General features: G+C 51.5%; 14 protein-coding genes across 14 annotated transcripts; 6 read left to right on the forward strand and 8 right to left on the reverse strand.

The window, feature by feature from the left end:
- Positions 1-136: 136 nt before the first annotated feature.
- HPODL_00569 (uncharacterized protein) lies at positions 137-2,392 on the forward strand (the record flags this gene model as incomplete). The annotated part of the gene is made up of 1 exon (XM_014080526.1): positions 137-2,392. One exon carries the CDS (start codon positions 137-139, stop codon positions 2,390-2,392), a length of 2,256 nt encoding a protein of 751 aa, XP_013936001.1.
- An 11-nt stretch (positions 2,393-2,403) lies between these two features.
- On the reverse strand, positions 2,404-4,353 carry HPODL_00570 (Translation factor GUF1, mitochondrial; the record flags this gene model as incomplete). Its single annotated transcript, XM_014080527.1, has 1 exon — positions 2,404-4,353. One exon carries the CDS (start codon positions 4,351-4,353, stop codon positions 2,404-2,406), a length of 1,950 nt encoding a protein of 649 aa, XP_013936002.1.
- A 59-nt stretch (positions 4,354-4,412) lies between these two features.
- On the reverse strand, positions 4,413-4,745 carry HPODL_00571 (Small nuclear ribonucleoprotein Sm D2; the record flags this gene model as incomplete). The annotated part of the gene is made up of 1 exon (XM_014080528.1): positions 4,413-4,745. One exon carries the CDS (start codon positions 4,743-4,745, stop codon positions 4,413-4,415), a length of 333 nt encoding a protein of 110 aa, XP_013936003.1.
- Positions 4,746-4,812: 67 nt separating this feature from the next.
- Positions 4,813-5,778, forward strand: HPODL_00572 (uncharacterized protein; the record flags this gene model as incomplete). The annotated part of the gene is made up of 1 exon (XM_014080529.1): positions 4,813-5,778. One exon carries the CDS (start codon positions 4,813-4,815, stop codon positions 5,776-5,778), a length of 966 nt encoding a protein of 321 aa, XP_013936004.1.
- Positions 5,779-6,570, reverse strand: HPODL_05160 (putative membrane protein; the record flags this gene model as incomplete). Its single annotated transcript, XM_014080530.1, has 1 exon — positions 5,779-6,570. One exon carries the CDS (start codon positions 6,568-6,570, stop codon positions 5,779-5,781), a length of 792 nt encoding a protein of 263 aa, XP_013936005.1.
- Positions 6,571-6,891: 321 nt separating this feature from the next.
- HPODL_00573 (Delta-1-pyrroline-5-carboxylate dehydrogenase, mitochondrial) lies at positions 6,892-8,574 on the forward strand (the record flags this gene model as incomplete). Its single annotated transcript, XM_014080531.1, has 1 exon — positions 6,892-8,574. One exon carries the CDS (start codon positions 6,892-6,894, stop codon positions 8,572-8,574), a length of 1,683 nt encoding a protein of 560 aa, XP_013936006.1.
- Positions 8,575-8,849: 275 nt separating this feature from the next.
- Positions 8,850-10,082, reverse strand: HPODL_00574 (uncharacterized protein; the record flags this gene model as incomplete). Its single annotated transcript, XM_014080532.1, has 1 exon — positions 8,850-10,082. One exon carries the CDS (start codon positions 10,080-10,082, stop codon positions 8,850-8,852), a length of 1,233 nt encoding a protein of 410 aa, XP_013936007.1.
- Positions 10,083-10,371: 289 nt separating this feature from the next.
- Positions 10,372-11,955, reverse strand: HPODL_00575 (Ribosome-associated complex subunit SSZ1; the record flags this gene model as incomplete). The annotated part of the gene is made up of 1 exon (XM_014080533.1): positions 10,372-11,955. The coding sequence occupies one exon, from the start codon at positions 11,953-11,955 to the stop codon at positions 10,372-10,374; it is 1,584 nt and encodes a 527-aa protein (XP_013936008.1).
- A 116-nt stretch (positions 11,956-12,071) lies between these two features.
- HPODL_00576 (uncharacterized protein) lies at positions 12,072-13,871 on the reverse strand (the record flags this gene model as incomplete). The annotated part of the gene is made up of 1 exon (XM_014080534.1): positions 12,072-13,871. One exon carries the CDS (start codon positions 13,869-13,871, stop codon positions 12,072-12,074), a length of 1,800 nt encoding a protein of 599 aa, XP_013936009.1.
- A 74-nt stretch (positions 13,872-13,945) lies between these two features.
- HPODL_00577 (Catalytic (alpha) subunit of C-terminal domain kinase I (CTDK-I), which phosphorylates the C-termina) lies at positions 13,946-15,238 on the reverse strand (the record flags this gene model as incomplete). The annotated part of the gene is made up of 1 exon (XM_014080535.1): positions 13,946-15,238. The coding sequence occupies one exon, from the start codon at positions 15,236-15,238 to the stop codon at positions 13,946-13,948; it is 1,293 nt and encodes a 430-aa protein (XP_013936010.1).
- Positions 15,239-15,503: 265 nt separating this feature from the next.
- On the forward strand, positions 15,504-15,759 carry HPODL_05161 (uncharacterized protein; the record flags this gene model as incomplete). The annotated part of the gene is made up of 2 exons (XM_014080536.1): positions 15,504-15,512; positions 15,547-15,759. 2 exons carry the CDS (start codon positions 15,504-15,506, stop codon positions 15,757-15,759), a joined length of 222 nt encoding a protein of 73 aa, XP_013936011.1.
- Positions 15,760-15,819: 60 nt separating this feature from the next.
- On the reverse strand, positions 15,820-17,247 carry HPODL_00578 (Myb-like DNA-binding protein BAS1; the record flags this gene model as incomplete). The annotated part of the gene is made up of 1 exon (XM_014080537.1): positions 15,820-17,247. One exon carries the CDS (start codon positions 17,245-17,247, stop codon positions 15,820-15,822), a length of 1,428 nt encoding a protein of 475 aa, XP_013936012.1.
- An 89-nt stretch (positions 17,248-17,336) lies between these two features.
- Positions 17,337-19,439, forward strand: HPODL_00579 (ubiquitin carboxyl-terminal hydrolase 7/11; the record flags this gene model as incomplete). The annotated part of the gene is made up of 1 exon (XM_014080538.1): positions 17,337-19,439. One exon carries the CDS (start codon positions 17,337-17,339, stop codon positions 19,437-19,439), a length of 2,103 nt encoding a protein of 700 aa, XP_013936013.1.
- Positions 19,440-19,480: 41 nt separating this feature from the next.
- HPODL_00580 (Exosome complex component RRP4) lies at positions 19,481-20,467 on the forward strand (the record flags this gene model as incomplete). Its single annotated transcript, XM_014080539.1, has 1 exon — positions 19,481-20,467. One exon carries the CDS (start codon positions 19,481-19,483, stop codon positions 20,465-20,467), a length of 987 nt encoding a protein of 328 aa, XP_013936014.1.
- Between the last annotated feature and the right edge of the window lie 56 nt (positions 20,468-20,523).

Below are 20,523 nucleotides of genomic sequence, written 5' to 3' on the forward strand. Positions count from 1 at the left end.
GGAATAGCACGTGACCTTTATCACGTGTACCTCTTTTTTTTCATATTCCCCCTACACTTTTCCCTCGCACCTTCGCTTATCGAAAAAAAATAAGTCTCCAAGGTAAATACCCCAGGCGTGTGGCCATGTATCGCAAATGCTAGGAAACTTGCTGAGAAAAAAAGAGTTTTGCCAGCAGGAACCTACTCTCGACCCACAGGTGCCGCCGCCCGCGTACGCCGCCAGTGACGCCCACTACAACGGGTCCCAGCTCTATGGCCCTGGCAACACTGTCCCCGTTGCCACTTTCCGGCTCTCGGACAAGTCGAGTCTTTGTCGACTTGTGGTGGTACAGGACTCTGGGATTCGGTCGAAACAGACGTTGTTCGACTCGGCGCTCAGCCTGCGACCCGGCGTCTCCGAGGCGTCCAGTCCGGCGTACTTGAACAAGTCGTTTCATCACCCGACCAGCGAGCTTTCGGCGCTCATGTTTGGCTACTACGGCATTCTGCTGAACGAGACCATCTCTACGACCAAGCTGCACTACCTGCCACCGCTCGCGGCGATGCCTGCGTCGATGCTGGTCACGCGGCTATTTTCCGTGAACAGCAGCTTCAGGCTGTGCGAGAGCGGCCACGGTGACCCGGACTGGGCTCCTAAGCCCTGTGTGTACTCGCGGGGTGCCCCCGTGTGCGACGAGGCGCCCACAAGAATGGGGTTCGGCCTGATTGTGCCGATAGGCAAGGACCAGAATGCCCATGAAATCCTGACAAACCATTGGCCAGAAATCGCAGGACACTTGGAATCCACGCAAAAACTCATTGTGGCCAAACTTCGCACGCTCGCGTCGCTTGGTCGACCGTGTGCAGGGCCTAAACCCTCGTTCCCCGCGGGCTGCCTCCAAAAAGAGCCCGATCTCGTGCACAGCCTGCATCTTTTTGTGCGGTCACTGGTTTTCCTCATCGAGACACCACGGCTGTACGTCCCGCTAAAACATAACGACTCGACGCTGTGCCGGTGGGCCGCCGCTGTAGCGACGTGGCTGGAGCTCAAGGATGGCCGCCACCCGTCGCTGGCGCTGCTACCGGCGCCGATCCAGGAATCTCAGTCAACGTCGCCCAGCCACACATGCTCGCCCGTTGTCGGACTCAAGTTTCTAGCTACGCTGCTCACGCTCATTTTGCCGCATCGCCGTGAAATCATCGACGGCCCGCTCAATTACCGTACACGTCGTTCCGTGCGCGTTGTGCTTGTCACGGGCAACCCGGTCGTTTCGCAGAAACTTGTATTAATTCTTGCGGGCATCTTTGGCTACGACCGTTTTACATTCTCCAAAAAGCTCGAAAAGGACGACGACACAGACACCGATTCGGGGCACAGCCCGACTGCGTCGAAACCGATCCCGATCCAGCGCACCGCGTACCAAGACGACTCGAGTTCTGAGTCGATGTCGCCCGAAATGACATTCAGCTCCGGCTCCACTAAGGGCTGGGAGATCCCGTCCAAGGCGACACCTATCATCTCAAACTCACCGAAATTCACCGAGTTCGCAAAGCCCGAGCGCCAGCCTATGTCGCAGGTCAGACGAGCGTCCTCGTACGCCTCTCTCCAGAACCTGTCGACGTCGTACGGGTCGCAGTCGACGACAATGTCGTCGTCGTGGCGCAATAGACTCCACTTCGGCTCGTTCATGGAGCGCTGGCGGTCCGGTCTCGGCGAGAGCGTGGAAGTGACACCGCCGGCCGTCGCAGAGTACGACGAGTACCCGTGGAAATCTGTGTCCTCAGGCGGAGGCAACCTGTCGAGATTGGCACGTGACCTCGGGTCTCTTGATCTGGACAAGGAGAAAGCTGTGGTTCGCACCACGTACGAGATCCCCAGTGTGGGCGAGCGTGTCAATCTGGCGCAGCTCGTGATGGCGGCCGACGTGGACTTTGAGGCTATAGACTTGGCGGGCGGCGCGAAAGTGCTCGACATTGCGCCGCTAGCCTTGAAAATACCCCGTCCCCAGGTGCTGCCGCTGATGACCGGTTTCATCGACCAGTACCGGCCCGAGTTCTCTCTTCAGGCATGTCCTGTGCACTACAATCTGGAGGGTCAGATCGGCGAGTCGATGCGCGACGACTGCGCCCGTTTGGGCCCTACAGCCACTAGCAGGACGTTTGTGATTAATTTGAAGCAGCGCGAGGTGAAGCTGATGGAGATGCAGTACTGTGCAGAGACCGAGACGGCAGAAACAAACTGCCGTCCCACAGTCACGCGGCTCTTTGCACCTTACAAACGCGATCTCTCTGAGAAGCTTGCACACGATGTGGAGCAGTGTGACGCGGTGCTGAACCAGATCCTTCACCTAATCAAAAATCGCAACGAAAACGACAAGATCCGCGCGCTGATCGAGCAATTGATACATTAATACTATTTACATCAGTCCTTGCGCAGGAACGACTGGTATGCGTCCGACGAGATACGGACCTGGCCTACGGCCTTGAGGTTTTTCTTGCCCTCTTTCTGCTTGGCAAGCAATTTTTTGCGCCGCGAAATGTCTGCCGCGTGCAGTTTGGCCAGCACGTCCTTGCGGCGAGCCTTGATGGTTTCTCTGGCAATTATGCGGTTGTTGGCCTTGGCCTGGATGATCACTTCGAACTGCTGGATGCGCAGAAACTCCTTGAGCCGCTGGACTGCTCGCCGCGCCGTCTTTTCGAGCTGGCTCTTATGCAGCACCGTCGACAGCGCGTCGACGCCGTCTCCGTTCACCAGCAGCTCCAGCTTGTGGATGTCGGAAGGGCGGTACCCGTGGTCCTCGTAATCGAGCGACGCATAGCCGCGCGTCGCGCTCTTGAGCTTGCCGAAAAAATCGTCAATCAGTTGCGACGTTGGCAGCAGATACTTGACCAGCGCCTGCCCGTTTGACAAGTACTGCATATCTACCTGCTCGCCGCGATTGTTGTCGCACAGAGTCATCACCGTGCCCGTGTACTCGCTCGGGAACGTCATCAAAGCCTCCACGTACGGCTCGCTGAAGTATCGGATCTTCTGTTTCTGCGTACCGTCCGGGAACTCGTCCGGATTGCTCACGATCTGCTCCGTGCCGTCTGTGTAGTGCACTTTGTACGGCACCGTTGGCGATGTAATAATAAGATTCTTGCCATGCTCTTTTTCGAGCCGCTCCTTGAAAATCGACGCATGTAGCGACCCAAGAAACCCAAGCCGCCAGCCCTGGCCCAAAGCGTTCGACGTGGCCCGCTGGATCGTCACTGACCTGTCGTTCAGGAAAAGGTGCTGCAAACTCTCCTCCATTTTCTTGAAATCTGACCCTTCCGCCGGGAACGCGCCCACGAAAACCATCGGCTTCGGCTCCTCAAAACCTTCCAACGGCTCCGCGTCAGAGTTCGCCAGGATAAGCGTGTCGCCGACAAACGCGTCGTTCGGATCCTTGAACCCAGGAATCACATACGCAACCTGGCCAGCAACCAGCTGTGGCATCGGCGTGCGCTCGGGATACATGATGCCGACTTCTTTGACCTCATATTTTTCTTTGGTGCGACAGCTCTCTATCTTGGTACCTTTCTTGATAACACCGTCCACCATGTTCACTAAAAGGATAACCCCAACGTACGGATCGTACCACGAGTCCACGATCTGCGCCCGTAAAGGCGCGTCTGGACGACAATGCATTGGAGGCGCAATCTTCTCGATAATCGCTGGTAAAAGATACTCAACGTTCTGCCCCGTCTTTGCGCTCACGTGCACAATATCACGTGTCGGCAGCTCGAAAGTGGTGGCGATCTGTTCCTCGGCGCGCGCAACGTTGGCGGTGTCGAGGTCGATCTTGTTGATTACCGGCAGCAGCCGCAAGTCCATCGAATACGCAAGGTAGAAATTGGCGACGGTTTGCGCCTTGATTCCCTCAGAAGCGTCCACGAGCAGCAGCGCGCCCTGGCACGACGCATACGACCGTGACACCTCCAGGCGAAAGTCCACATGGCCCGGCGAGTCCACTAGGTGGAATAAGTAGTCCTCTCCTTTGTAATGGTACATCATGGAAACGGTCTGGGCCTTGACGGTGATGCCTCTTTCCTTTTCGACGTCCAGTTTATCAAGAATTTGTTTGTTTTGCTGGCCTGGGTCAACAACGCCTGTCAGCTCTAGCAATCTGTCGCTCAAAGTGGATTTTCCGTGGTCAACATGGGCGACAATGATGAAGTTTCTATAATTTTTCAGCGGGATCTTGGCCATCCGTTCTGCGAGCTGGTCTTTCGGGATACGAATTGGGTTGTTAACCTTGTCAATTTCGTAGTTGAGGTACTCTCTATGCGTGCTGAGCCGTCTGGAATACGGCCACCATCGGGGACGCGGGATTATTCGTCGGAACATGGGTCTAATTATATTCTATGAATTTTTTTCTACTATACACGCTTACCTCAGCAAGCCATTCAAGTGTGCTTAAGAACGACAATCACAGAATCCCCTCTGAGAAACATCTTGGACACGAACCGTTCTCGCATCATCTTTTTGTTTCTATCGTCAGGGTTGGTCTCGGTCCAGATCTCCTTGACGTTCTCGAGAATCATGTTGCAATGGCGGTCGAAGGCCTTGACCTTGGCCAAGAGCTTGTGGTTGTTTCGCAGCGAGATCAGCACTGTGGCGTTGTTGTGGATGGCGTTGGTGAGCAACCGGAGCGGTCCGTTGTTGAACTCGTAGTCCTCCAGGTCCTGCAGGTCTTTTTCGGACAGCTCTGCGCGCGGCTTGTTGAGCAGGTCCGACATGCAAAAGAGATAAATAAATTATTTTAATCGACTTAATTTCTTTCCCATAATCCTTACACCGACCTCCATGTTGCGGCGACTCTTGACAAGACGCAGTGTCAGTTTTGCAAGACCGGTGCGAAAGAACTACTTCTTCCATGGCAACCTGTTCAATGCCAACAGCGAGGACAACCAGGCAACGGCAGGGCCCAACATTGTCGACGTGATCAACGAGATAAATGACGACCAGAACTTCAAGTTCGACCTGCACACGCCCGACAAGGTGGACGGCGTGGCGTCGCAGCTGGACAACCTGATCCCGATTTTGGACGAGCACGAGCCACCCAACGCAACGAGCGAGATCGACGCGGACCAGATCCGGATGGAGTCGTTTTTGGACACATATAAGGTGTGGAAACAGCTGCGGGACAGCGGGTTCAGCGAGGCGGAGAGCGAGGTGGTGCTGGGGTTGATCAAGGCTGTTCTGAAACAGAAGCTGACGTGGCTCAACAACAAATTTGTGCCGCAGGTGGACCTCGAGAACGAGGCGTATTTATTCGAGGCCGCGCACAGCGAGCTGCTGGTGGAAACACGCAACTACCGCGAGATCTCGCTCACAGAGCTCACCAGCTCGTCGATCGGGCTGAAACGAATATTCAACCTGCTGCAGGACGAGACTACGTCGCGACTACAACTCAACGACAACTCCATCAAAATGATCCTTAACCAGTTTAAGCACGAGAATAATCTACAACTCAAGCGACTCAACATCAAAAACCAGGACCTCAACAACAAAATCATTTCAGAGCTGATTTCCGGGCTGCGGTCCGAGGTCGAGACGCTCCGATGGGCGCTCACACGGTCGGGCATTCTTGCCATTCTGATTATGGCCGTCGCCATCATGACCAGCTGGAACGCCACGAAAAACCTCAAACTAGGCGAGGAGCTTGAGGCCGCGCAGGACGCGCCGATGCTGCGGCAGATCTCCGAGCCCGCAGACGAGGAGAGCCACGACTACGAGGCCGATTGGGACGAGCGTGTGCGTGTGCAGTGATCATAGCTTGTGCTTTCGTTTACCGGCCACGATCTCGTCAAACGCCGTCTGCGGTTTGTTAGCCGTCCAATCTGCTACGCCGGACATGGTTTCCTGGAGCGCCTGCGCGCGCACTTGTGTGTCGAACGTGTGGCGCATGAGCCGTTTGTTGACAAAAATGGTGTCGCGGTCGAGACCGACCAGCTCTTTAGTCAGCATGTTTGCGAGCTGGTCGTTGAATGCGTCGCAGTCGTCCAGATCGAACACTCTGTTCACAAGCCCGAGCTCATGCAACTTGGCTGCCGATAGTGGTTTTGCCAGCAGCACGTGTTCCAGAGCTGTGCTCAGTCCAAGCCGGTGCGGCAGCGACACCGCTGCTGCGCACTCCGTGGTGAGACCGATGTTGGTGAAGGGGAACGACATAAACACCTTCTGGTTCTGAGCGTACACGAGGTCTGCCAGAGCGACGAGCGACGCCGTGAGCCCGATCACCGGCCCGTTGAGCCCGACCACTAGCAATTTGCGGTGCGACGTGAACAGATGCACTAGATACAGGTTTTTCGCGCTGATCTCGCTAAGGATCTCACTGCTGGTCTTGTTTTTCAGCTCGGCAACCGTCTTGATGTTGGCTCCCGCACTGAACATCGGGCCCCTGCCCACGACAAGCGTGGCTGTTGTGTGCGGGTGCTTGTCCGCCAACTCGAGCAGCTCGGCGAGCTGGACAAACTGGGGGATGGTGAGGGCGTTTCTGGTGTGTGGGTCGTCCAGGACGATCACAAACACCTGGTTGACGATTTTATAGCTTGGAGACATGTAGTATATCAGCGAGATAGCAGGAATATAAAGAGTAGAATGTGGGGTATTGACATGTGAAAAATATTTAGTGCATACTTGCGAAAAGGCAGGCTACAAGGTGGGCAACAGAAAAGCCTGAGACAAGCCTTTGTAGACGGTCCCTGCTAAGGCCATTGTCCGCGTTGTACCCTTCCATGACCGTGTCTTACCTCTTTATTCTTCCTCGCTGAGGACTTCCCGGCCTAGCGTTTCGGCAGCGACTTCCGCGAAAAAAAAATCAGCTATACTGCAGCTACTTATATAAATACACCGGCCACATCCACCAGCTCACAATTTTCCATGCGCTCTTTCCTGTTGTTGCACAGACGCGGAGTGGCCCAGCTGGCCTACTTCCAGACGCCAAAGCACGTCACGAACGAGATCGTCAAGCCGTTCGCCAAGCACGACCAGCTCGACTGGGACCTGCTCAAGAGCGAGCTGTTCTCTTTCTCCGACACCACGACCAAAATCCCGCTCGTGATTGGCGGCAAGGAGTACTACAACAGAGACCTCAAAACACAAGTCAATCCGGGCAACCACAAACAGGTGATTGCGGAGTACGCCACTGCGACGGAAAAAGACGTCAGAGAGGCGATCGACGCAGCACAGACGGCCAAGAAAGACTGGCTCAACACCTCGTTCGACGACAGAGCAGCCATCTTCTACAAGGCTGCAGACCTCATCTCCACCAAGTACAGGCACCGTATGTTGGCCGCCACAATTCTCGGCCAGGGCAAAAACGTGTACCAGGCAGAGATCGACGCCGTGGCAGAGCTGGCGGACTTCTTCCGGTTCAACATCAAGTACGCGCACCAGTTGTACAACACGCAGCCGCCAGAATCAAGCAATGGCGTCTGGAACCGCGTTGAGTACAGACCGTTGGAGGGATTCGTGTACGCGGTCACTCCGTTCAATTTCACGGCCATTGCTGCCAATTTGGTGGGTGCTCCGGCCCTGATGGGCAACACCGTGGTCTGGAAACCGTCACAGTACGCCGTGCTGTCTAACTACACGATGTTCCAGATTCTGAGAGAAGCCGGACTGCCAGAAGGCGTGATAAACTTTATTCCAGGCGACCCAGAGATGATCACCAACTCTGTTCTGGCAGACAAAAATTTCAACGCTCTGCACTTCACCGGCTCGACGCAGGTTTTCGGCGACATTTGGGCTAAAATTGCCAACAACACCGCTCAGGGCAAGTACAGAGACTTCCCAAGAATTGTCGGAGAGACAGGTGGCAAGAACTTCCATTTGGTGGACAAGTCTGCCAACGTGAGCCACGCTGTTTTGTCGACGATTCGCGGTGCATTCGAGTACCAGGGCCAGAAATGCTCGGCAACCTCGCGTCTGTATGTGGACGCTGAGATCTGGCCAGAGTTCAAAAAACAGCTCGTTCAGCACACCAACGAGATCGTGCCGACCAACACCTCGGCCACCAACGGCCTGCACCGGTTCATGGGCCCTGTGATCCACAAAAACTCGTTCGACAAGCTGAGCGCGGCGATCGACTCCATCAAGGACGACTCTGAGCTCGAGCTGCTGTGCGGTGGTCTTGCCAACGCGTCCGAGGGCTACTTTGTCAAACCAACGATTGTTCAAACTTCGAACCCTGTCCATTCGTTTATGACGACTGAATTCTTCGGCCCGCTACTGACCGTCTACGTTTATGAGGACCTCGACCAAATTTTGCCCCAGATCGACTCTGCCACCAAATACGGTTTGACAGGCTCTGTTTTCGCTTCCGACCGCAAAATTATCAGAAAAGTGCAGGAGGAGCTCAGATATTCCGCTGGTAACTTCTACATCAACGATAAGTCCACGGGAGCCGTTGTTGGTCAGCAGCCGTTTGGCGGAAGTAGGATGTCGGGAACCAACGACAAGGCCGGCTCAGCGTCGATTCTGTCGAGATTTGTGACTCCGCGGGCCATCAAGGAGAACTTCTACGAGATCTCCGACTACAGATATCCTAGCAACTATGAGTAACACCTAATATAGCGACGTTTCATTAAAACCGTATCAATTTCTTAAGAAAGCCCTTTTTAGGCAGCGTGTCTGGCGGAGGGTCCTGTTTTGTCTGCGCAGGCGGCGATTTCCGCGCCGGCACGCTGACAGGCACTTTGGCCCTTGGCTCCTCTTTCTTTTGCACGCTCATGCGGCGGTTGTACTGGTCCACAATGCTGTTGGACTTGGTCTTGCCCAGGGCATGCGGCGCAGCCATGCCGGTCGCCGGGTCGATCGACGCCAGCGACAATTTGTTGCTATTGGAACCCCCCACAGGGCCCCCCACTAGAGATCGAGCCGTAGGGCGATTGCCCACTGCTGCTCGAGAGCACCTTGACCGCAGATAGCGAATCGTCGTCGCCGAGCATGGATTTCACTCTGGTGGCGCCATCGGACGCATTTTCGTGGTCGTCAATGTACGGCAGGTCGTTAAGCTTCTCAAACAGGAGCGAATGTGACGTGTCATTGGTCTTGAACTTGCGGAAGCTGTTCATGGAGCTGACCGACGCAGACGACGACGAGGTAGTCGAGTCGACGGCAGACGACTCCGGCGAGGACTTCTTGCCATGCGGCTCGCGCGCGTCTGTCTCGTCTGCCTCTTCGATCGTGATGAACGGTGTGTTGCTGTTTTCTGGAAACGGCTGCTTGAACTGGATGCCGTTGGTGCGATCGATGAGCTGCGGACGCCGCTCCTCGTAATCCTCGTTTACGTACACTATCGGAATGATCGACCGGAGGCCGACGATCGACCCGAACCGGCGTTTGCTATGCGAAGACCCGACCAAGATGGCGGTCGGGTTGTATAAATTGAGGATGTCTCGAAGGTAGTTGACGCTGCGGCAGAATTCGAAGTTGATCTGCACCTTGAGATCCGGATCGTGCTTGTAGAACTTGTCAAGGATGATTTCCATTAACTCCGGCAAATACTCGTCCTTATATTTTTCGTCGTTTATGGAGCAACAAATAATCACGTTATCGCCATCCTTAGCCTTGGAGTCTAGGTAATAGTCAATCGCGCCCAACGATGACGCCTTCGACGAGATCAACACGAGATAAAAACGGTTGTTGCTGATTTTCTGCGACCAGTCAGGGTGCTGGAAGCTAAAACACAGTGAGCTGGTGCGGATAGTGGGGCGTGTGGGGTAGTCTGTGGCGAGCTTGTGGTATGTTTTGCGCGCGAGCTTGGACTGGTTGAATGGGTCGACAACGAGCGAGTAGTCTGTTTCGAACTTGAAGTCGTCGATATTGACCCGTTTCATGGCAAATTGCGAGTCCAGCTGCAGGATTTCCTCGTCAGACATGTCGACCAGGCTCTTCTTACGGTAACGGTCGCCGCCCGCGGTGAGCACCTGATCCCTGTTTTTGAGAATCGGCTTGGGCGTAGATACCGATTCTGCAGGCGCATTGGGCACTGAGTGGTCGTCGATGATGTCAACATCGAGATTGTTGAAAGAAACCCTTCTGCGATAATAGCTGATAGCAGTAGACATAGGGCAGTGTAAATAAATCAGGGCAGAAGTGTGTCTTTATATTGATCATCACTTAATTTAGCAGCATGAGCTGATTGGCTGCAAAAGCGGAAATCAGACTTGGCATGTTCAAAAAAGGGTGCTCTTACCTGCGGGGGTAGAGCCCAGGCGCCCCGTCAAAATTATTGATGTGACACAGCCATGCCGAGCGCAATTCATGCAGGCTAAGCCATGGAAATTTCCCGGGCTTGTTTCTAATTTTATGAGCCGCAGCCCAATTTCAGGGTGCAATTAAGCTACTCGGGTCTATTTATATATCTCCCTTGACAACCTTGTCACCGCTGCGTCCCACCAGCTGGAGCTTGCCGTCCTTGTTGATGTTCACAATCACCTCCACGGAGCTGCCCTCGCCAACGCCTCTCAGAGCCATCTGCGCCAGCAGCGTGCCCGGAACGTAATGCACGCTCTTCACGATCTCTGGCTCCTCCTCCTCGCTGTCCTCGTCGTCCGAGAACTTCTCGGCCTCAACGATGGTCTCCTTGACCTTGCGCTCGCCCTCGTAAAGCTCGATGAAGACGTCGTCCGCACCAGCCTTCAATGTCACGCTTTTTCTGATCGGGTACGCGGTCTCTCTCGAAACAACGGTCAGGAATTCGCCCTCGCCGGTCTTTATGCCGATTGGCTTGGCAATGTGCTGTGTGTTCGTGACCACAGGCTGTGTCGACTCCTCGATCTCCTCGACGTCGAACGACGCGACGATCGACGCCTGCAGGGCAGAGCCTCTGCAGATCAACTCGTTGGGGTTGCACAGCTTGCTGTCGGTGGATGGAGAGCTGATCACGGTGGATTCCGGGAACACAGCCGCAATGTTGGCCGCAACCTTTGGGATGTTCGAGGAGCCGCCCACAAGCAGCACCTCGTCGATGTCAAGAGTCTCCAAGCCAGCTTTGGCAACCACAGACTCGACAAAGGCAGACATTCTGGTGAACACTGAGCGACCTGCAACCTCAAACCGCAGTCTGTTGATCGTGGAGTGGAAGTCGTAGCCCTCGGCAAGCGAGTCGATTGAAATCGTCGAGGTCTGGACGTTGGAAAGAGTCTTCTTGGTGATGATACACGCACTCTTGAGCTTGGCCAGCGATCTGGCGTTGGTAGTTGGGTCCACCTTGTACTTTTTCTGGAACTCCTTGGCAAAGTACTCCACCAAGCAGTCGTCCAGCTTGTCACCACCGAGCTCGTAGTCATGAGCAGTGGCGAGAATGGTGAGAATACCGCCTCTCACAGCAATAACAGCAGCGTCCGAGCGAACACCACCAAAGTCAGCAACCACAAACAACTTGTCCTTGTCCAAAGCGTCCTTGGCAACCAGATGGGCCAATAGAGCAGCCGTAGGCTCGTTGATCAGCTGCAGAACCTTGATGTCTGCGTCGCTGGAGATCTTCTTTAATGCAGCCTTTTGTTCTTCCGAAAAATTGGTTGGCACCGCAATGACAGCTCCCTCAATCTTCTCGCCAATGTAGTCCTCGGCAGCAGCCTTGATCTGTTTCAAGTGTCTCGTGGCGATCTCGTCCACAGTGACCTGTTTGTCATTAATGGAATAGCCAGTCTTTCCGTCCAAATTGATCGGATGAGCAGACTTTTGAGAGTATGTAGGGTCGATCTTGTCGAATGGGAGACCGATGTAGTCTCTGAAATTGACGATGGTGGAATTAGGGTTTCTCACCAGCTGGGCCTGGGCCTGCGCACCGTGGTACTCATCTTCTCCGACATACGAAAGCGCAGAGGCAATGAAACGGTCACCGTCAGGGTTAGCAATGACATCGATCTTGCCGTCGTCGTTGGCAATAGCAATCGACGAGGTGGAGTTACCAAAAGCGATACCTATAGAAGCCATGGTGGTGAAGAAAGGAATAAAATTTCGATTTTTTCAGAATAAAATTTTATTGAGCAGCACACGTCTATTCCGTGCGATGAAGTAGCTATAGAGAAGCAATGAGAAAGGAAAACAGATTACTCAAACAGAAAGCAGTGAAGCGCAAATACGAAACCAACGACGCTCACCACAGCTGATAGACTCGAGTCCGGCGACGCACCGGCAGCGTTTTGGAACGTCACGTTTCTGGCCGTTGACGATGCACCCACCGTGCTAGTTTGCAGGGTAGAGTTCCTGGACTCGGTGACTTTGGCCGTACTGTACTGCCTGCTAGCCTCAGCAGTTGTTGTAGGAACTGAGATCGATCCGCTGAAATGGTTGGCGTAGGCAATTCCCGTTGGCTCCGCGAAATCACGCTGTTGCAGCTGCATGGCAGCCAGTGTAGGAATCGACGGACAATCGACACCCAGCCGGCCGAGTATGGAGCAGAAGCGCGACGTAAACTCATTGAACAGTGTCACAGTTGACGTCATCGTGACCGAGCCAGAACCGGTGATGGAGGTGGTGATGGTGGTGGTCTGTGTAGTTGTGGCGGTCTGTGTGGTCGTGGCCAGCTCTGTCGTAGCCACCGTCTTGGTCTTTTCCTTAGTTGTAGTTTTACACTCAATCTCCGTCTCTGTCGTTGTTTCCGTGTCTGTGTCGTACTTGGTGATTGTCTTTTTCGCAACAGTCTTGGTTGTGCGCTCAATATCCAGCTCTCTTTCGGTGGTGGTCTCTATATCGAAACAGGTTTTGGTGACTGTGTCGTACTCGGTGTCGGTGACATACTCGTACTCGGTCTTGGTGAGCATCTCCCACTTGTGCTTTGTCAAAAACTGGTACATTGTCGTTGGAAGATGTGTAATCTTGTACACCGTTGTAGTGTCTGTTGCAGTTTCGGTGTCGTAATCCGTCTCCGTTTCAGTTTCTGTGCGCACCTTTTTTTTAACCTGCGTCGTAGTCACCTCAACGGTCTCAGGAGGGGTAGCACCTTCGTCGTCGCAGTCATCGCCGTCGGAATGGCCCTTGTGCTTTTCGATCTTGTCGCGAATTTTGTCAAAGATTCCTTGGTCAGAAACATCAACGTTACCTGCCTTCACTTTCGCGGTCTTAATAGGTTCCGGTAAAACACTGGTCAGCGTAGTTGCAAGCGAGGCTTTCTTACCGTTGTTCTTTCCCTGTTTCTTTGGTTTTGGAAGACTCGTTGGCTTGGGCGTTTTGGGCATTTTGTCCGCTTGAGTGGTCTTGAGATTTGGCTTGGAAATACTGGTCAGCTTTTTGGCCTGGTCAACCGTTTTGCCATCAGGCTGCTTTGATTTTTCTGCCTTGGCTTTTTCGATGCGTTGATTGATGTACCTCTCCAGTGCCCGAGCCTTGGCCTCATCCTCAGAACCCTTCTGTTCAGCCTTCTTCGTTGACTTTTTATCCTCGCTGATCATGAATTCGAACGGGCTGCCACGCTTGGTCAACCGTGCTGGCGAATTGAGCTCGGTGGTCTCGAAAAACACTCTCAAGTCTCTCCGTGTGCCCTTACTCAGGATCCGCACAATATGATCTAAAAGTCTTTCGCCGATGGCAATTTCAGCAGAATCTGATTGTCCCGCCCAGCAGTACTCGTCCTTCAACAGTCGTGCAATAAAGTAGTACATCGGATCGGCGTGTTCCAAGTCGCCAGAACATTTTTCAAAGACGGCCCTGTGCAACTGACAACGGCTTTGGTCATCATCGTCCAATGCTGATCCACCAATATCGCTAAAAACTTGGGAAGCACATTGAGAAAATTGCAGACCAAAATGTTCCTCGCTATATATTGTAGCATCAGAATGGTCACTGTTGGGCTCTTGACATTTGGCAATTTGGAGGCTAAAGCCTAGCATAAGCAAAGGAATTAGTTTCATGGTGGTGATTTACAAGAAATGCGGTGGATCTTTTTAGGGGGCCAAATCTGGCCATATATCTTTACCGCTCAAATTTAGCCCGACACGTTTGTCATCTCTTTTTGTTTTGCCTCCCGCAACAGTTTACGCTTTTTCTTTGCCTCAAACTCGTGCCATTCGCCCTCGATCTTACTCAAAAATTGCAGTTTCTGTTCTAGTGGCTCCTCCACAAAATATGGGTGTCTTAGAGCTTCTGACGCGCTAATTCTGTTTTTCGGGTTTTTCGACAAGAGTTTGGTGGCCAGGTCAAAACACTGGGGGCTCAAAAGAGACCCAAACTTGGATCTAAACAGTGATGGTTTGTGGCTGTTCGGTCTAAGCATCTCGAACCACGGCAATTTATCGCAATCTGGCCATTCGTCAGTAGTTATCGTTCCCATGATATCGTACACTTTCCATAATTGATCAACTTCGTCTGTTCCTTGAAATATGGCATGTCGTGTAAACAGCTCGATCAGCAAACATCCAATTCCCCAAATGTCCACCTCCCGTCCATAATCTGTAGATCCCAATAAAATTTCAGGCGGACGATACCACAAGGTGATGACTCTATTAGTGTAGTTTGGCGATTCGACGTTGCTATTAATGTTCTTCATACGTCGTGCAAGCCCGAAGTCTGTAATCTTGAGCACTCCCTTCTCATCAAGCAAAATGTTGGAGCCCTTTATATCTCTGTGAATAACTTTTTTGGTGTGCAAATAGTTGATGCCGCGCAAAAGCTGTTTGAAAATATTCTTCTTTTCGCCATCGCTGATCACAATCTCTGCCTGCTGAAGAATACCTGCCAAATCGTGGTTCATGTACGTGAAAACCATGTAGACCGCATTTTTTTCCACCATCATCTCGCTTAGCCCAACGATGTTCGGATGGTCGAAAGACTGCAAAAGGCCAATCTCCCGGCTCGCAGTGATTGGAAAGCCCTCACGTTCAGACTCCAATCGTAGACGTTTCAGAGCCACCAGCTGCCCGGTGATCTTGTTTTTCGCCTTGTACACTTTTCCATAGGTTCCTTCTCCAACTTGGTTTATTCGCTCGAAAACAGGACCCTTGATATCCACATGACGCATGAACAGCATTTCTGGCTGCCAAGTATCTTCCTCTTCGTCCTCCATGACGTTTTTGTTGCTAACTTTGGCTCGTTTGAATGTCGGTTGAGCATTGCCTCTAGGTGCAGTGGTCGCACGGGGACCGGTTGGAAGTCGTGGCTCATCGTAGTAATATCGCTGATCCTGGCCATAGTAGTCATTGCGGTAGTAATAGCGATCGTCGTAGTACTCGTCGTTGTAATGACGCTTGTCGTAGCGCTGAAATCTAGGCGGTCCTGACATATTTTCAACAAGATAGAAAATTAAAAAAAAATTACACTAGTGCGAGCTGAAGCAAGCCAGACGGAAAATTTAGGAAGCCTACGAGCAAGAGTCCTCCAATATCAGAGCGTTGTTTCTCTCATAACCTAGCCGTGAAAGAATTGTATCAAATTTTCTACGATTCTGGGGAATCCCATATCAGCTGCCCTGGTTGGCTGTGGTCGTATTTTTTCTCATTTTTTTGACTACAATTCCCCTGACTCTTATCGTTGTTTCAAATACTCACATGGCTTTCGTAAGTAAATTACTGCCAATGTCACTAACCCCAGTTCTCTAAAGCAATACACATCTCCGTGGACCTGGCCCTGCTCGCCGGCTTTCTCGCCGGCATCAAGAAAAATACTGGGATCGAGCCCAACGTGAAGCTTCTCAACCAACCGGAGCTCGAGAAATACGCGTACAAATATTTGGAGCTTGGCGACTACTTGTACAATCAGAGCGCCGAGTTCATGTCCAGCTCTTACTTTTTCAGAAGAAAGTGATTCGCGGTAGATTGATCTATCTAATTTAGATAATATTATTAATTTACAGCCCGTTGCTCGTCACGACGGATTGAACGGCATCACGTACCTCTCGCTGTTTGCTTGGCTCTTCTGAGACATGTACGACCACCCGTATCCATAGTCGTCGTCCAGCTCCTCTTCCTCTTCTTCAGCACGTGACTCCGCCACCCCATGAGAATACTCTGTCACTTCGGTGACATACTTGTCCTGGTAATGCAGAGGGTGGTGTCGGGAGACGGGTTTGCTAGAAACGGTCGGCGCGGTGGGCTGGGTCAGCGATCTCATCGATTCCCAGAAATCTTGGTCCTCTTCCACGTCTTCGTCTTCCTCGTCAGTAGTATGAGGAGGGGTGCTCTTTGCACCTCGCGTTTGCGTGCTGCTTCCGTTGGACTCAGTGGTGTTGTCTCTTGGCGAGTGAGACGTAAGCTTCGGAACCTCTGTCAACGGCGGAAGATAGTTGAAGTGCGAGTATCTGTTCAAAGACGTTGTTGGATCCAGAGCAGAAGTCTGTGGACTGTAGTGGTGGTGAATGTGCTGGTGGATGGTGATGTTGACACCGTTGAACTTGGCCAGATCGATGATTTGATGTACCTGTTCCTGCGACTGTATCGTTCCGTGGAAATCTTTGATAGGCTCGTTTGTCTTTGGATCCAGCATGTCAAATCGCCATTCCGTGTTCGATCTTCCGGGAGATAGCCCGCTTCCCGGCCTGGCAAGCGGCTGGCGCTGAAAACTCACCTGAGGCAGCTTGTGGGGAAGGTGATGATGTTCTGGACTTGGCAGCTTGTTTGTTATTCGATCAGTGTCTTCCCCTGTAGCCTCTATAGCTCCCACGGCTACCATGATCGGCCTGGAGGCCTGTTTGCGCGCAACATCGGTCATGATTTTTCTCCAGCGGTTCCTACACGTCAGACTTGGACGTCCCTGGATCGCAGCGGCCACAGTTCTCCATCTGGTTCCATGTACCTGGACGCTTTTAATCAGCTGCAAATCCTCTTCCAAACTCCATGGCTTTGTTCTGTCGGTGTTCTCCGGATTCAAAACCTCGATGTAGCGCTTGGAGCATTGGTCTTCTGTTCTTCCTTCCACTCGCTCTGACACCTTGGCCCAAGCAGGCCCGACTTCCTGATATGCCTTCAGCAGTTGCTGGTCCTCCTCGGGAGTCCACTTTCCCCGTCGCAGCCGTGGGTCTAAGGCGCTCACCCATCGCTTGCGACAGCGCATCGCACTAAATTCTGGGAACATCTCTGCTATCGCGGCCCAATCTATGCGATCGGGTTTTATGCGTTGTTTATCGTACTTTTCCAGGTTTTCCTGTTTGAGAAACTGCTCAATAACTGCCTTTTTGAGGGCCTCGTCCTTCTCGTCCGTCCATAATGATCGAGTCTGTTTTCGAAAAACCTTATACCCCAAGGACTCTGTCACGGCCAGATGGTCGATCATATTAGTGGTGGCCTTTCTGGTCATCGGGCTGGTTATTTTTTTTTCTTCCAAATATTTTTTTTTAGTCACTAACAAACAGGCTTTGAGCTGATTTAATATCTATTTATTTTTTTATGGACACTTTATCAGTAGAGGAAATTAAATCCATAGTCCAATGCCAATTCCAGTTGATTGTCCAGCGTAATGACAGGCTCCGATCACATTCTCTTCTTACTGAGGACAAGCCGTTCAACTCACGTGCCACAGATCTAGTCATCATCGACTGGATAGAGATCTCAACAAACTATCTTAATGGTCTGAAAGCACTGGCAGATTTCGAGGACCCTAGTATGGTGATCCAATTGTATATCTACAACTACTTCATCCTCAAATACATATTGGATCGTGCCGACGTCAGAAATCAAGAGGATCAAGGATTTATAGGGACACTGAACAACGTATCGCACCAAATATTAAACAAGAGCAAATACAGGGAGCTATTGGATCTTGCAATGGAGGAAGCATCAAGTCTTATTGAGTCAGACATAAATCAGGACCTGTATCCGGTGGCGGATCAGTTAAGTTTCGATTGCGATGAGCTATCAACACGTCTATTTGATCTCCAGGAGAAGATACTTCTGATAGATGTTCGAACGTTTGATAAGTTCCTGAAATCGCACATAGAACATGAAGACATCATCAACATTCAGCCGGAAAGCGTGCAAGCAGTACATGATTTTGAGGACCTCGTTTTCTGTCTTCAGGTAGGAAATATAGACTTCTCAGCAAAGCTTGCGTCTTTCAACCAGTACACTTTTGTCGTCGTGTTTGGTGAGTCTCAAGGAGCAAAGCACGTGTTCAAGCTAGTGGAAAGCGCCATCGAAAAACGAAAAAGATGGGGGAATATCAAAGTTGAGCCGAGAACTCTCGAAGGAGGCTTTGAACGTTGGTCTCAACTCTTTGGAAACGACCGCGCAAAAACATTCACAGGAACCATTTCCACACCTTCCAAGCCTGCCACCTCTTTCCGGAGCTCAACTCCGTCTCTTCCTCCCGGGCTTTCTCTTCCTTTGGTGAGACTTCACAATTACGGAAGCACGTGCTACATCAACTCTATGGTCCAGTGCTTGTTTAATTTGTCCTATTTCCGCAATTTCGTGATGGATCCATCCAGATTCCAGCCGATCCTACGGTCCAACGACAATTCCCTTGTCCTCGCATTTTACGCATTGTTTAACGAATTTTTTTATGCCAATGGCCACGCTGTTGTTCGTCCCAACAATTTTGTAAGGCTATGCTCATATCTGAAGCCAGATCTCAAAATTCCCCATGAACAGCAAGACACCTCTCAATTTTTGTATTTTATCCTAAACAGATTGCATGACGAGCTGCGCATAGATGATTCGCCCGCTAACCGACAAAGCTTCAAGACAAATAACCCTGAAACAGACCCATTCACAGACTATGGTAGCAGCAAGGAATATCTGTCTTGGAATTCACAGCTGCTGAAGTCAGAAGGAGTTTCTCCAATCAACAAGCTATTCCAAATTCAGCAAGAAACGAAACTCAAGTGTGGGCGTTGTGGCTATGTTTCGCTGAATTACGACAACTCGTCGATGATGAATCTGAATTTGAACGGCAACGAATACTATCTGAATGATCTTATCCTACGAAATCTCGAGCCTGAAGAACTATCTGATCGGCTCGGGAATGCGTGGAACTGCCCAAAATGCGAAAAATTAAGTGCTGAGCTGAAACAGCTCGAGGAGATGGTCTCTTCTCATGAATCGAAAAAACGAGGGTTTTTCAAGTTCAAAAAAGAAGAGCACTCTTCAATGAACGACTACCAGACAGGCCGCTACGCTGAGCTGAAAGCGTTTCTGAGCCAGCCGAACGTGTCGTACAGATCATCCAATTTCATCAAATTACCCCAGATTTTGACTGTCTACCTCGCCAAGTTTGACCCGTACCAGAACAAACTCAACATCAAGTTGCGATTCCCAAAGAGATTAAATTTCAAGATCAAAAGACAAGATAAAGAGATTGCATACAGTTACAAATTGAGTGGCTGGATAGACCACTTGGGCGACTCCATAGGGTCTGGCCACTACACCAACGTCATTCACCGTAGCGGCCAATGGGTCTTGTGCGACGACGACCGGCTGAGTGTTTGTCGGTACGAGGAGGAAATTGGAGATCAGAACGCGTATATATTATTTTACACCTTAGTGAAGTAAAATAATATTTTTTTCAGGTGCAAAAAAAAAATCCAACTATAATGATTATCAGCATTAGCGTGCCGTCAAAGCCAGAAGCTAGCGACACCGAGGTTGGTTCATCAGTGGTCACTCCGGGAGAGTTAATTACAGACGATCCGACATGGATGCGCGGCCACGGGACGTACTTTCTAAACGACAAGACATACTCTTCAGTTGCAGGAACCGTTCTCAAGGTGAACAAGCTGCTGAGCGTGGTTCCCTTCAAAGGCAGATATTCTCCAGAGACAGGAGACCATCTAGTGGGCAGAATTATCGATGTTGGACAGAAAAGATGGAAAGTGGACATCGGAGGTGAACATGACGCGGTGCTTATGCTGGGATCGGTCAACCTGCCCGGAGGTATTTTGCGAAGGAAATCCGAGAGTGACGAATTACAGATGCGTAATTTTTTAAAAGAAGGCGACCTGCTAAACGCCGAGGTGCAATCGCTCTTTTCGGACGGCAGCGCCTCCCTGCATACCCGCTCACTGAAATACGGGAAACTTCGAAACGGCGTGTTTGTTGCGGTGCCTTCAAAACTGATTGTGAGAGCGAAAAACCATTCTCACGACTTACCCGGGAATGTGAGCATCATTTTGGGTGTCAACGGCTACTGCTGGATCTACAAAACTCCGCTTTCTTCTGCTGCAGATCACTCTGCTTCCACGGCTAAGACTAATGCAGAGTTGTCTTCTGCGGCTTCCGGTTATTATCAACCCGGGCAAGGTAGTGTATCAATCACGAGATTGGAACAGGAGTCGTCGTGGGACATTTACAGCGACAAGAACGACGCGCTTTCGGCCAGCATCAAGGACACCATTTCGAGATACAAGAACTGTTTGCTGAGCTTGAGCCAGTGCAACATCGGAATCAACGAAGTCCGGCTCGTGAGGGCCTACGAAATTAGTTTAGGGTACGGCGATACAAACTTACTATTTCGGGAAGAGGTTCGGCAGTCGATTGGCGAGGACGTGATCGCGCAAGAAAAAATGCGAGGGGCAGGGTAAACGGGGAATTTTTGGAGAATTGTGTTTCCGCAATTTTCTCATATTTCTCGAATTTA

Source organism: Ogataea parapolymorpha, chromosome III (assembly GCF_000187245.1).
Source record: "Ogataea parapolymorpha DL-1 chromosome III, whole genome shotgun sequence".
Lineage (NCBI taxonomy): Eukaryota > Fungi > Ascomycota > Pichiomycetes > Pichiales > Pichiaceae > Ogataea > Ogataea parapolymorpha.